The sequence below is a fragment of the Megachile rotundata genome, chromosome 1 (assembly GCF_050947335.1).
Source record: "Megachile rotundata isolate GNS110a chromosome 1, iyMegRotu1, whole genome shotgun sequence".
NCBI classification, from domain to species: domain Eukaryota; kingdom Metazoa; phylum Arthropoda; class Insecta; order Hymenoptera; family Megachilidae; genus Megachile; species Megachile rotundata.
Window position 1 is genome coordinate 24730488 of NC_134983.1, and position 12708 is coordinate 24743195.

The window sequence follows — 12708 nt, forward strand, 5'->3', positions numbered from 1 at the left end:
AAAAGTCTCCCATGAAATTCGCGAGTAATTACATTTTAATCACCGATATTCGTCGTCGCGTCGCTCCCGATCAAATTAAAAATATTTCTGTTACATCCCGGCTAGTCTTCCCTCGAACATCTATTCGAACGATTACTGATTTTCCTTTAAAAAGATTTCGATCCGAATAGGAGCAATCGGTGACGAGAGAGGAGGAGCGCGTAATTTAAAAAGAATCATCGTTTCTTTCTTTTCTATTAATTTATTCTTTCGCAAAGTTTATTACGCGACAAAACGTGCAGCCAGTCGAAGTCTTTCGAATGAGAAAACTTTTCCACCTAACCAATTATAACTTTTTTATGCCGTCAACCCGGCCGTGTCTCGTTCTGTCTTTTTAACCCACACGAGACTTGTCCGACAAAGTTTCTCGATTTTCGACTCGAAACCGTGCAATCTAATTGAGCCGCGAAACAACCTACCGGATACTTTTTGCTTCGACAAATAAATTTATCGCGTTGCACAACTTTTTTAAGAACGTTGAGGGGGGAAAAAAAGCAACTTTGTTCACGTTTTCGACGTCGCTGAATTTTAAACTACTTTCTCGTTCGAGAGTACTCGATTCGTTCATCCCTGGCAAAAAAATTGAATCGACTATAATTCCATTTTTGTAGGTCGCGCGAAAAATCTTTCTGTTCGGCGAAAAATCGTTTACCGTGACTCCGTGTAAGAGGGAGGAAGAAGAGTAGCATAATCAGCTACTGTAAATACGAGGACTGTCGTGTTGTTTGATAGCGCGTAGAAGCGAAATTAGGTTAGGTTATCGCCGAAAGGCTCGCAGTAAACCGGATATCGAGTGTCAATATGCGAAGGACGTTCGGGGCTCGGGGCCAATATCGAGTGAACGATTCTCGAGCGTAGCCGGTCTATCTCGAACGTTCGAGAACGTTCGCGAGCATTAATATTCCGGGGAAACGGTGGATACGGCTTCGTATTCTATGCCTGTAGGAATTTTCTTGTTCTCGGTTATGCGACCTTGCGGTAAACCCGTAGCCACGATATTCGCGCATTATTCGCGTCGAGCTCGCGTTCTTGCAATTAAATGCCACTGCACGCCTTACCACTCGCGCAGCTCGGCCTCTGACCGCCCTCGAGACACGACTACTTTCCAACTCGTCCCAACAATTTTTCATCGATGCGTTCCTCCTTTTAACCGCGTCCGTCGCGTTTCACCGCATTAAAACCTCCGCTCGCATGCTCGTAACCATATCGCTTTCAAAATTCAAACCGAACCCATTTGCCCATAAAATTAGCTTTTTTCTCGCGGTAACCGGGCGAAGCCCTTTTAAGGAGATACGAGTAGAAGACTACTCGTTATTTTCAGAAAATACAGCGTCCTAAAGATTCCCTTTTAAATCATACGTCGAGTCGGTAAAAACCTGATTCCATTATCCGAGAGTTAATTGCTATCTACGACATTACAAGTAGCTCCGTAAGTTTAATTTATAGAAATTTACGTGTTGACCAGTGAACAGAAACGCGTAAGAGCGCGGTATTTTTATCGCGCGAACGATGCACGACGATTAAATTCTTCCGAAGGTACAAAATAAACTCGTTGAAAGATTTCGTTTTTCTAAGAAGCGTTTCGGGACGAATATATACCGAGATAACGGTGTAACAGCGGAACGAAGGACTTTTTCGAAAGAGTAGATCCCTTTGAAGGAGCGGATAGTAGCGAAGTAGAATAGTGAAAAGCTGCAAGAGCTTGAACCTTTTTGTACGTGACCGAGAACTAAGTCTTGGATTATCCTCGTTGCTGACATCGACGTCGTGAATTCGATGCGGTTCCGATAACATTCTGCGCGCATTCTTGCATCGAAAGATTTCAAAGTCAACGCGATTCCTTTTCCGACAAAAGATTGCGCGAAATCGTAGCTCGAGTACTTTAATATAAGTTAATAACGGGCAGAGCTACGCGCCGATGATCACTGGTGTGTACGACACGCGCATCCAAGCGCACTCGGTTTTAATAAAAAATCTAATTTTCCATGCGGCCAATAAGAAAGCCACAAGAACAGAAATTTACCCTTACAGGTAGCTACCGAACATTTATTAATTCGTATTTTCCTGGACTTTAATAAATCTCGCAGCAATGGTCTTTCATCGAGGAGAATAAAAACACTTGTCTAGCTCGATTTAGAATACTACGTGGGAGAATAACGAAAACAAGATCGTTTTTATCTTTTATTATAAAGCGAAGCATCGTTTTCGTAATCGGAGATTCGTTGCGTCGAGAAGTCTAATGACTTCTCAGGGAATCGGAAGAAAGGATGGAAATTTTGAAATTGAAAACAATTAAAAACGAATAAAAGGAGGAAACGTCGATTACTCGTGGCAACCGCGAATAATTGGCTTTGTTCGATCGAATCGGACGACGGTCGTTTTCCATGCGAATCGATGCGTTTTTAAAATAATGACTACTTGCCGATTATACGTTATCGTATCGATCGTCGAATCGCGAATAATTCGATACAATAAATTCGACGCGGCAGTTTCTTACGTTCGAATTAATTTGCCGGAAAGTTTTGATCGCCCCGAGTCATAATCAGCGTGTTCCGCCGCGTATTTCAAGAAAGTTAACCTTTCGAAAGAGAATCGAAGTTTCGCGGACAAGAACGACGGGGCTAAAGTTTTCGCTCTCCGTCCGTTGTTCGTCGATTGTTAATTTTCGCGTGGTCCGCGCGAAAATCAGAACGCAAAGAGGAAAAAAGAGAAAAGAGGTAAAAACGTGGAGCATTAATTCCAACCGCGTGTATCGAGGAGAAGCAACAAAAGGGAACTTTGCTCTGGTCTTTTTTCGCTGGCCAACGGGAAAGACTTTTATCGGGTTTTCCGTGACGCTTGATTACACCCGCCCGACTTTGATTGCGTTCCCTTTCGTACGTTTCCGACGAATATACCCCTCGCCCCTACACCGACTGCCACTTTTCCCTCAAATTACCGATCTTTACCTTTCCGAGATCACTCCGCCACCTTTGTAAATATTTGTTCGCTTCCGAGCCGTACTCCGTTTCTTCGTCTTCGACCGTGTCCAAATACGAACGTTTAACTTCTCGTCGCTTCGTGTTCGTAGCTTTTGTCGCGCGTTGGCCTGCGCGATCGATCGACAGTTTTCCAGGCTGATTTTAAAAATATGCTCACCGAATTACCTACGTAACCCACCCATTAGGAACTCCGTAATTGATTCGAGCAAAAATGTTTCTTATTTTCGAACGCGTTCCGTTCTCGAAGCAGCGATAAACGAATACACAAAGAACGTTAAAGCGAACGTATCGAGCAGCTTGTCCGTTAGCGGAGCTTCAAAATTGACTATAGTTCGGTGTTGAGCGATCGATTAAATTTACTCTGTGAAAGGTATCCGAGTTAACGAGGAACCTGAAACGGACGGAACAGCGGATAGAACCAAAGACAAACGTTGAAGACGAGATGGTTTAGTTCGGCAACGCGATACTGTTCAGGTATTATTGCTCACAGCTCGTATCCGAATATTTTTAAGATCCTCCTCTCTCGGTAACCAAACATCGCATCTTCTACATAGCTCTCGTTACGTTGCTAGCATATCGAATCGGTAAAACATTTCGTTTTCGGCCATATTTTACCTAACCTAACCAATTTTCACCGCGATGGTCCATATTTCGTAGCTGCGGCGTATTCGCGAGTAGAAACAACTCGTAAACTCTGAATCAACTTATTTACGCGATCGTCGAACACGCTAACCGTAACTTGACGGCAAACGATGGACCGACGTGCTTGAAACTTTGAACTTTGGTACTCACGGTTAAGCGCGATCGACGTCGTCGAAAAATATGGTGAGGTTGTCGCGTCCTTCCGGATGCCCGTACGAAGGGATTAGTCGTTAGTTCCAAGCTACGACTCGAAGAACCTCGTGTCGTCTCGAGACGTGAAAAATATGTTGGACGTACGAAGAGAAAATTTGCAGAGAACACTGTAAAAGAAAAAAAAAGTATTAGCCGCAAAACGTCACCGAGAGGTACAAGTAACAGCGTTTTCTTGTAAATCACGAGTATCCGTGTATAACGTATACGGGGGCCAAACACTCGGCATCCGATACGTTTTGTAGAAAATGAGCAAGTCGTTTGCTCAGGGATTCTCTCGAGAACGAAGGATGAGGAAACTCGTTCCGGGAGTACGTCCCTACGGCACGTACATACCTCGTCGAAGGAAATATGGAGCGATTTTTTTCGGCTACTATATGTATATTCCGGCAACTCTCGGCTACGTCTACTACGTCTAGGAAATTTATTTTCGCGATCAACAAGCGCCGACGGGCCAACTACCGATTATCTTTCTGTTTCCATTTCCCTGGCATTTTCTCCAGCGGAAGGCTCGGAAATTTTCAAATCGCCAAATTTCCAAACGAAAAGATGCCACCTGGTCGCCGACCGAATTCTTTACGTTCAGTTTCGCTCGCTACAGAATGAAGCAACGTTTTTTTTTTTTACGACACGAGCGGTGAAAAATTATCGAATTTAATTGACAATCCAATAAGAAGTCGCTGCACGACGTAGTAAGCTACGTGGAATTGTTTTCGCTGCGCGATCAACGCGTTAAAGTAGCTTTCTTTTAATTTCGTGGCGAAAATCTGTGAGTCTTTGTAGAACCGTTAAAGCGAGCAAGAAGGTGGTAAAAGTCGAAGGAAAGAAGAGAAACGTTTCGCGATTCGCAGGACTCGGAACTGTGCATTTCCCTGGGGCTGAGCTTGCAGTATCTTCGAATGACGGTGGTTTGTTGGCTGGCTGCGATGTGTCATCACCTTTACGCCAGTGTTGCCTCTATACCGCGACGCGACGACCCACCAACTTACCTCAAGTACAGCGTGTTCGCCTGGGGTGCACCTTTTCTCAATCTCGGCGTCGCAACGTTTCTGCAGATCCGCGAGGCGAACGACATCTGGAACATCAGGGATCTTACGCCCTTTAATTGCTGGTAACTCTTTCACACACGACCGAGCAACGAACTTTCTTCTACTACAGAAATGATCTACCAGCTTCGCTTTTCTGTCGTTCTACGATAATACGCGACTCTTAAACGTAAAATTAAACAACGAGTCGAAACACTCGTAAAAAGAATGGGCTGAAAGAAAATAACGTCGTAAAAAAAAATATATATTTTCAGAAAAACGACTTAACTTCTCTACGGAAATTTAAAAAACAATCTCGTTACTTTCGAGGTACGCCGCGTATATCCTTCGTAATTTATTTCGTTGATAAAAAACGACATTTGCAAAACGCCCTGTAATAGGTAGACGAGAGATAAATAAGGGACATCGTTGCGCGGAGACGATTTAATGCCGTGGCAGTGTTAAAATACTGCTAAAAGTATAGGATATTATCTCTGTAATTGAAAGTCTTATCGAATTTCAGTGATTCCGGATAGTATACACATAAATCCAAGTAAAATCTATATTCCGAAACTTTTTCTTTTATCTCCTTTTCGTTTACCTATTACGATATTTTCAAGAAGAAAAAATCTAAACAATCGTATTTCATTTTACGTCTCCACCTCCTCCTTCTCTTTGTCCTTTGTCGTCCAATCTTTTCTCGTGTCTCGAACTTCTTTCCGTTCCGAAGTCACCGAATTTTCACAAAAATTTCTTGAAGCGATCTTATACGTACATAGCGTGTTCGAGCCGATCGTAAAACTTGCGAGAAAAATTGAATCGACTTGGACCGATTTAAGATTTAAATTCATTGCAGGTTCCTGGGAACTAAAGCAACGATTTATGCATACGGTTTACCGGTGATTCTTTTGCTCCTTGCTGCGGGATACTATCTGATCAAAGCTGCTATCGTATCCAGGTATCGTAAGAAATATTTTTAAAAGTTGCTTATTATCTTAATAAAACATGCCCCTTGTTTAATCGTTTCTATCGTTAACCTTGGAAACTTTCCTGATTATTGTCACCGCTTACTCTGCTAATTGGCCGAGTTCCTGTCCCCGTGTCGGTTATCTTGCCGCTTATAACTTTGCATCGTTTCTCTTTACACCGGTTTCGTTTGCGCAGATACACGTGCAGCATGCAGCTGGAAATTAAGCAACGCGAGAAAATGAAACGAAGAAGAGCGTTGCAGTTGGTGCTCTTTTTAAAAGTGAGCATGATAATAGGTCTGGTGGCTGGTTGCGGAGTCGCATCTAGGATATGGAAAGTCCCTTTCTTGTGGGCCGTATTTTGTACCGGCCATTCTCTGCAGGTAAAATCGTACCGCCGCTATTAATATTCGTTTACCGTAACGGCTGGTCCATCGTAACGTAGCAACGCGAGTTGTACGTAGCCATGCTTCGATAACGATGACGTTCGCCGAAAAGTATCTAATCTCTTGATCGAAGAAGAAATTTAATAATCTACTGCACGTAACTACGTATTTGAATGCCTGTACATATGTCCAAGTACTCGAGCATCTAATAATTCGCTAACTCGTGAAACAGAGGTATATTCAAGAAAAATATTAAACAACTGAAATTTGGAATACGAGGCGCCTGAGTTTCCACTCTACGAGAATGCGGAGTAGCGTAAAGTTTTCCCTGATATTACTCGGGAACGTTTCATGTTTTTCAATTAGTTCCAAAGTAAGGTTGAAGTTTGAACGAGCACATGTACGACTTTTTTACTAATGCGCCGCTGCGAACGCCGACAAAAAAATCTGCGCAAAGTAGCAAGCACGGCTCATCAGGTTTAGCAACTGCCATAGTTAACCCTTATTCTTCCATCGACACTCTTTAAAAAGCTTAATAGCCACGCGAATACGCCCTACACCAGTTGCAAACTTAGCAAATCGAGATTCGAAGAAATTTCTTTGATAGCTAGTAGAACTTGGTAGTAGAACTAAAATTCGTCAGGGTTACAGCAGCGTCGGAATCTATACGCGTTCCAACGGAGCAAAAGCATTCGAACGTTTTGAAACTAAAACGCGTTGAACCCGTCAGATGAACCGTGAACGCGAAAACTCGTCCGTTTTCTTCGCGCGAAATAGGAACTCCCGTCCGTAAAAACTTTCCTCGGACCGATATACGAGTCGCAAACGGCTTTTCCACGGTCGTTTCCTTCGCCACCGAGGCCAGTTTTTTTCTTATCTATGCTTTCCATTATCTTTTTTTACCTCGTTCGATAATCTATCGTCATTTTTCTATTATCCGACGTGACCAACGTTTTCGAGCCAACGATCGCTTAAATTTTAAATGATCGTATCGATTCCTCTCCTTTTCTCTTAGCGTCGTAATTTTATATACGTGGTCGCTCGCGATTATCCTAGTACATCCTGTAAAAGAACCATTTCATTTGCAAAGCTGTCCTCTCAATTTCGATCGGCGAATTTAAATGCCCCGGAGAAGTTTCCAGGTACTTTATACAGGAGTATACCGTAGAAATAATAAATAAAGAAGCGTCCCCCCGTTGAAGGTTTATAAAGAATTTCGCTAAATTTGGTAAAAAAAAAAAAAAATTGGCGTGCCGCATGCGTAAAATATTAACGTAAGCCGTAAATTAGTCGATACTATCCCGTGTTTCGCATGAATAAATATCATGATTCGATACGAAAGGCGAACGAAATTGTAAACAGATAAAAGCGATTGGAAAGAATCCGCTTTGATTTCGTCGACAAAGAGCTGGTTAATTAAACCGAAGGTCGCGTCTCGTCGCGAAAGACTTACTCGATTAAGACAGAAGCACGCGTGGTTCGAAGCGACTGGTTGTTAAAGCAATTTATCAAGGAGAATGCTTTTAAACATCGAAGAAAAGATGCTGGCGAAATTGGGTCGCGTGCGAGACCTTCGAGGCAAATGCTCGGTAAACACGAAACATCTGAACCATAACGAAAAGCGAATTATTCATAGGAAACGAAGCGGATGCTTTTGCTCGGAACTCGTACTCGAAAGAGGTAGTTGGCTTGCCAGAAAGGGAAGCCCGCTAAACAACCCCCCGGAGGAAAACTCGTAAAATTTTCATAACGAGCCGGAGGGATTCTCGCCTCTACCTCCTAACGAAATCTTTATTTCGAAATTTCACGCGACCGAAATGAAATACGGCGCAAAGGGGGCGCGTTCGAACGTAGCACGATGATTTCCCGTTAAATCATTGCCATTGTGACAGACGCGTTATACTCGGACCAACTTCGTTAACGACGTTCGCTCAGAATTTCTGCTACGCTCGTGACACGGTTGCACGAAAGCCGCGGTTACTTTTCTGTCCCTACATTTCTACGGTTCGACGTTTCGAAAGTATGAAATTCCTAAATTACCGAATTGCAAAATTCCGCTGAACCCGTAACGATAAACGACAGAATCGATAACGTAGAGTACTCTAAAACGATACATCGCGTCAACGCGTAATTACCGCATATTCGATAACGATACGTCATATTATCGGAATCGAAGGAGTTAAGTGTCAGAAATACGAACGAAACGATAGAGACCGACTCGCGTTGCATGGAGTAGCACTCGTTCAATTTTACGCGTCTATTACGGTGAACGTTCTCGTTCGCGGAGTACCAATTTCGTTTCTTACAATTAGTTTACGCGCTTCTGACGCGATTATTTTTCACTCGTTCACGTTTTATTGTTCGTAACAGGGTCTAGCCGTAGCGTTATCCGTCGCGTGCAACTGCAGAGTGCTGAAAGTTTACGCCAGGAAGTCTTACAGGCAGCCGAAACAACAGGTAAATTACGCTCTCTTTCCGTTTCTTTTCGCATCTCGAGAACGCGCATTTATTCTCGAAACACGAGCCATCGTGTTCGCGGCCGATATCGTTTAAACGGTAATTTCTGCTCCAAGAAGCTCGTCAATTTTCAATCTTCTCTTCGATCTTCTTATTAAAAGCAGAAGTTCGGTGCAACGCGCTCGTCGAGCTTATCGTCCTTGCTTCGCGAAACGACAGGAAAACTAATCGAATAAACGAGATAATCGATTCTTTCAGCGTTTTTATCGAAATAAAATATTGCCAGAATAAAGAGAGAGGAACGCGTTTAACGGGAACTCTGTTTAAACGCGGCCAACCGAATCACTTTTGTGATAATTTTCAACGAAAAAAGAAAAAAAAACCGCTCGATCGCGTCGAGATTCGAGAATCGCGTTGCAACAGCTGACGCAAAAATCGATACTTTTACAGATCGCTCATTCGAGTAGCAGCATGCAACTGCTCGCACCTGCTCCGGATCCGGTGTAGATTCAACCCGACCGTAGGACCACCTTCTCCTCGATAAACACGGAAAATCAAAAGGATGGAAACTAGACGCGGTCACGGTATCCGAGGATTACGATTCGTTTCGAAACGCTACAACTCTCCTCCCGAATTCGTTAACCCTCGTCTAGACGAAGACCTCGACTAGTACCTCGATTTCCGAAAACCACCAAACTACCCTCTAAGGCCAGCTTCCTCTTTGTTCGAGCCGTATATCGAACATATAGTCGATTATAGAGAACGAAAGAGAAGAAGAATCGAAGAGGAAGAATTTCCAAGTTCTGGAAGCCGTTAAGAGACGAGTAAGACGAGTAAGAGTAAATCGCGATTTACCGTATGTTAGCTTCCCACCGCGTTCAAAGATCACGAATCGGAATGGAAGCTTTTCGTTTCGCATCTCGAGAACCTGCTGTTGCTGCTGCTGCTGCCCGAACGGTGAAATCGAACAATCGAACAAAGATCGGGAAACACGAACAAGAAAACCGAAGATAATCGCATCAACATATCATCGCTAACCCGCCACGATTCTTCTACGATACTAGGCGTATAAGTTACCGCGCGATCGTCTATAGATCGCGTTAGCAAGAACCGTGCATGCATTCCTCCAGCGGAAATTTCGATAACGACTCGTCGTAACTTTTCGAGCGAATCGAACCGTCTCCGATCGACCGCGTACGGGACGACAGGCTTCGTAGCAAAACCATTTTTTTCTCGCTTCTTCCTGATCGTTTCAGCGAAACTTCTATAAGCGAACCGCGGCTGAAACGTCGTTAACAATCGCGTTTCCGAATCGGCAAATTTCTATTCGTTAGAAACGCGTGGCCCTCCCGCGTACACTTTTTTCTACCAGCGTTGGTACACGAGATCCGAGGAAAAAAGAAAGAAAATAGGCAAAACTTATCCGTAGTATAAGTTGAAAATGAAGAGCGAGAGGAAGAAGACTCGAGTCGGTTGCTTTATTCGATACAAATCGACGCATTTTTAAATACATACGAGCGCTTTCTTATCCTCGTTGGAAAAATATTAGCCCGAAAAAACTTAAACTCTGTTTATCGATAGAAGACGCGAAGGCGAAAACGACAAAAATCCTCGATCACTCGACAGAACACGACCTGTGAAATTCTAATACTTCGTTACAGCCACGGTTTTGCCTTTTCTTCGATCGGACCTTATACTCGATATCGTTCGCTACAGCGATTTCGAAAACGAAAACGCTGTTGTAATTAATCGTTCGAACGATATCTTGAACACAGTCCTCGTCGAAAAGTAGAAAAAAAATGTTCGAGGTAGATTTTCACGGGACGATCATGGAAAGAAAACGATACGAAGACGATCGCGAGTCGATAGGATAGGAATCGATAGTAATCGAGTCGTGTCGAGGAGAAACGACGTGACGGAAATGGAACGCGTCGAGTATATCGATCGAACGCGAAAGGAATCCACGCGCGACGCTTCCGAGCGTATACGTTCCCCGCGTCGCGGTTTGCGGCTGGCATTCCCTCCTACGATGCAATTAACGCTCGGTAATGACCTATGCGTTCGCATTAGTACGCGTTAACCACCGATACTCTGTAAATGTAAGAGCATGTAATTATCAGCAAATAAATATTTTCAACTCCTACATGGGATACTTTTACTGGTTCGATGAAAGCCCCGATATATCCCGATAGCCGTGTGGCCCGCTTTTCTAAGAAAAAACTCGCGAGTTTCAGCGGCCGAACATTAATACCGGACGAAACGCTTCGACAGAGCGAAACAAAGAAAGAACATGACGAGATGGAAAAGTCAGCGCGGAAGGTTCGCAGTTGAACGCGTAATTATTGGAAAAGCAATCCGTTTTAATATCTCGCTACCATATTATACGTTGGTCAACTTTCAAAAGAATCGATCGTCCATTTCACGGTTACTCGTCGTTTTCTTTTCAACTGCCAAACGAGTCCTAATGATCCGTAGTTTAACTCGATTTTACAGAAAATTTTCAATAAAATTTTCAGTATCTAGAATATTTCAGCGAATTCGTAGAAATATCTTGAATTATCGATTTGTCGGTGTAACAGCTAGCGACTTTGGTTTCTATTCGAATTTCTCGATTTAAACCGTGAATAACACCGCTACTTTTTTCTAACGCGATAACGAACCGCTACGACAATTCTTCGTTTCTTATTGTCCACCCGCTAATATTACATCACCTATGTTGTAATTCGTAATTCTGTACGAGATGCTTTATTCGGGTCTAACCGATAAAACTCTCGTCCAGCATAAAATTAACATAACCTTCCTATACGTAATTCAAATAAATGATGTACCCCAAGTAATAGATCGATACCTTGGATCGTTTCGTAGGAGAAACGTGCGAGAAGAGGTTGGCAGCGAATAAGAATAAGAAATTGGTAACCGATTTGGTAAATGTTGTTCGAGTGACTGAAACGCATTCGTGTCTTGTCCCACTCTGTTCTAACAGCAAACTGACATTTAATTATCGAGAAGCTCCACGATGGGTGGGTGCAACCAGCAACCGCACCCTTTTTTCTCTCTTTGCTAGCCAGCAAACGGACTCTTTTATCGGTTCGACGTGTTAGAGAGATCATTCCACCCTCGATTACGGATATTGTCCTTTAGCGTAACCTATTTTTCCCGGCGTTGCGTGATCGCGCTACGCGATTTTTTATTACTCCCGTTAATAAAGCAAGGCTGAATTAAGACGGAGTAAACGTATCTTATTTTACCGACGTCGCGTTCGGTGAATAAAACTATCGAATAATTTGAATGAATCGATGTGCGGTGGTTATACGGCTCGTTATTCACGGACAGTTTATCGAGCATCGAAGTAAGTAGGTAAAGGTGAAGGTGGGTCTTACCCGACCCTCGCACAACTACGCTGGATCGTCGCTACAGTGCCACCGAGATTTATATCGTAGCTCGAGCGAACTTTTACGCACGCTATGACCGCTATGCGTTCTACCGCAACGCGTTATAGTCGATGTTGTCAATTTTCCGCTGCAACAGTCCCATCCATGACACTGCGCCAAAAATTTACACCTAATGCCGAACATGTAATAACATTTTCATCGCATAAGATTACGACTAAAAACTATATTTATCTAGGAAATATAACTAGGAAACCCGTTTCATCACTCTTGACAATCGATGCGTTAACCAACAAATTACGCGCAATCACGATGAACCCGTATGTCTTTCAACGATCTGACATTATTTTCCAATCGACCCTTGTAGATTACGGGATTCGCAACCGAGCCAAGAACACACGAGACAGAGAGAGAGAGAGACTGCGACGGGTAATCCAATCGGAACACGAAAGCCGCATTACGAATCGGATAAATCTGGAGAATAAAAATGTTCGAACAGTTCGTGAAATTACCACGACGAAACGCGTTTCCCTTGTTCCAATTAATCGTTGCTTCTAGTCAACGATCGCCTCTTTCCATTACGATTTTGTCGTATGAATTAAAACGTACTC

At 43.3% G+C, this 12708-nt stretch overlaps 1 protein-coding gene across 5 annotated transcripts in view; it reads left to right on the forward strand.

The window, feature by feature from the left end:
• The window catches only part of LOC100883499 (cadherin EGF LAG seven-pass G-type receptor 1), a 47590-nt gene extending 36739 nt beyond the window's left edge, over window positions 1-10851 (forward strand). For all 5 annotated transcript variants that reach the window (XM_012298797.2, XM_012298795.2, XM_076532965.1 and 2 more), the window contains 5 exons: window positions 4724-4983; window positions 5754-5855; window positions 6062-6248; window positions 8622-8708; window positions 9159-10851. In XM_012298797.2, the coding sequence (XP_012154187.1) occupies window positions 4724-4983; window positions 5754-5855; window positions 6062-6248; window positions 8622-8708; window positions 9159-9215 (693 nt within the window). In that variant the 3' untranslated portion in view covers window positions 9216-10851. The remainder of the gene's footprint in view (window positions 1-4723; window positions 4984-5753; window positions 5856-6061; window positions 6249-8621; window positions 8709-9158) is intronic.
• The last annotated feature ends 1857 nt before the right edge of the window (window positions 10852-12708 follow it).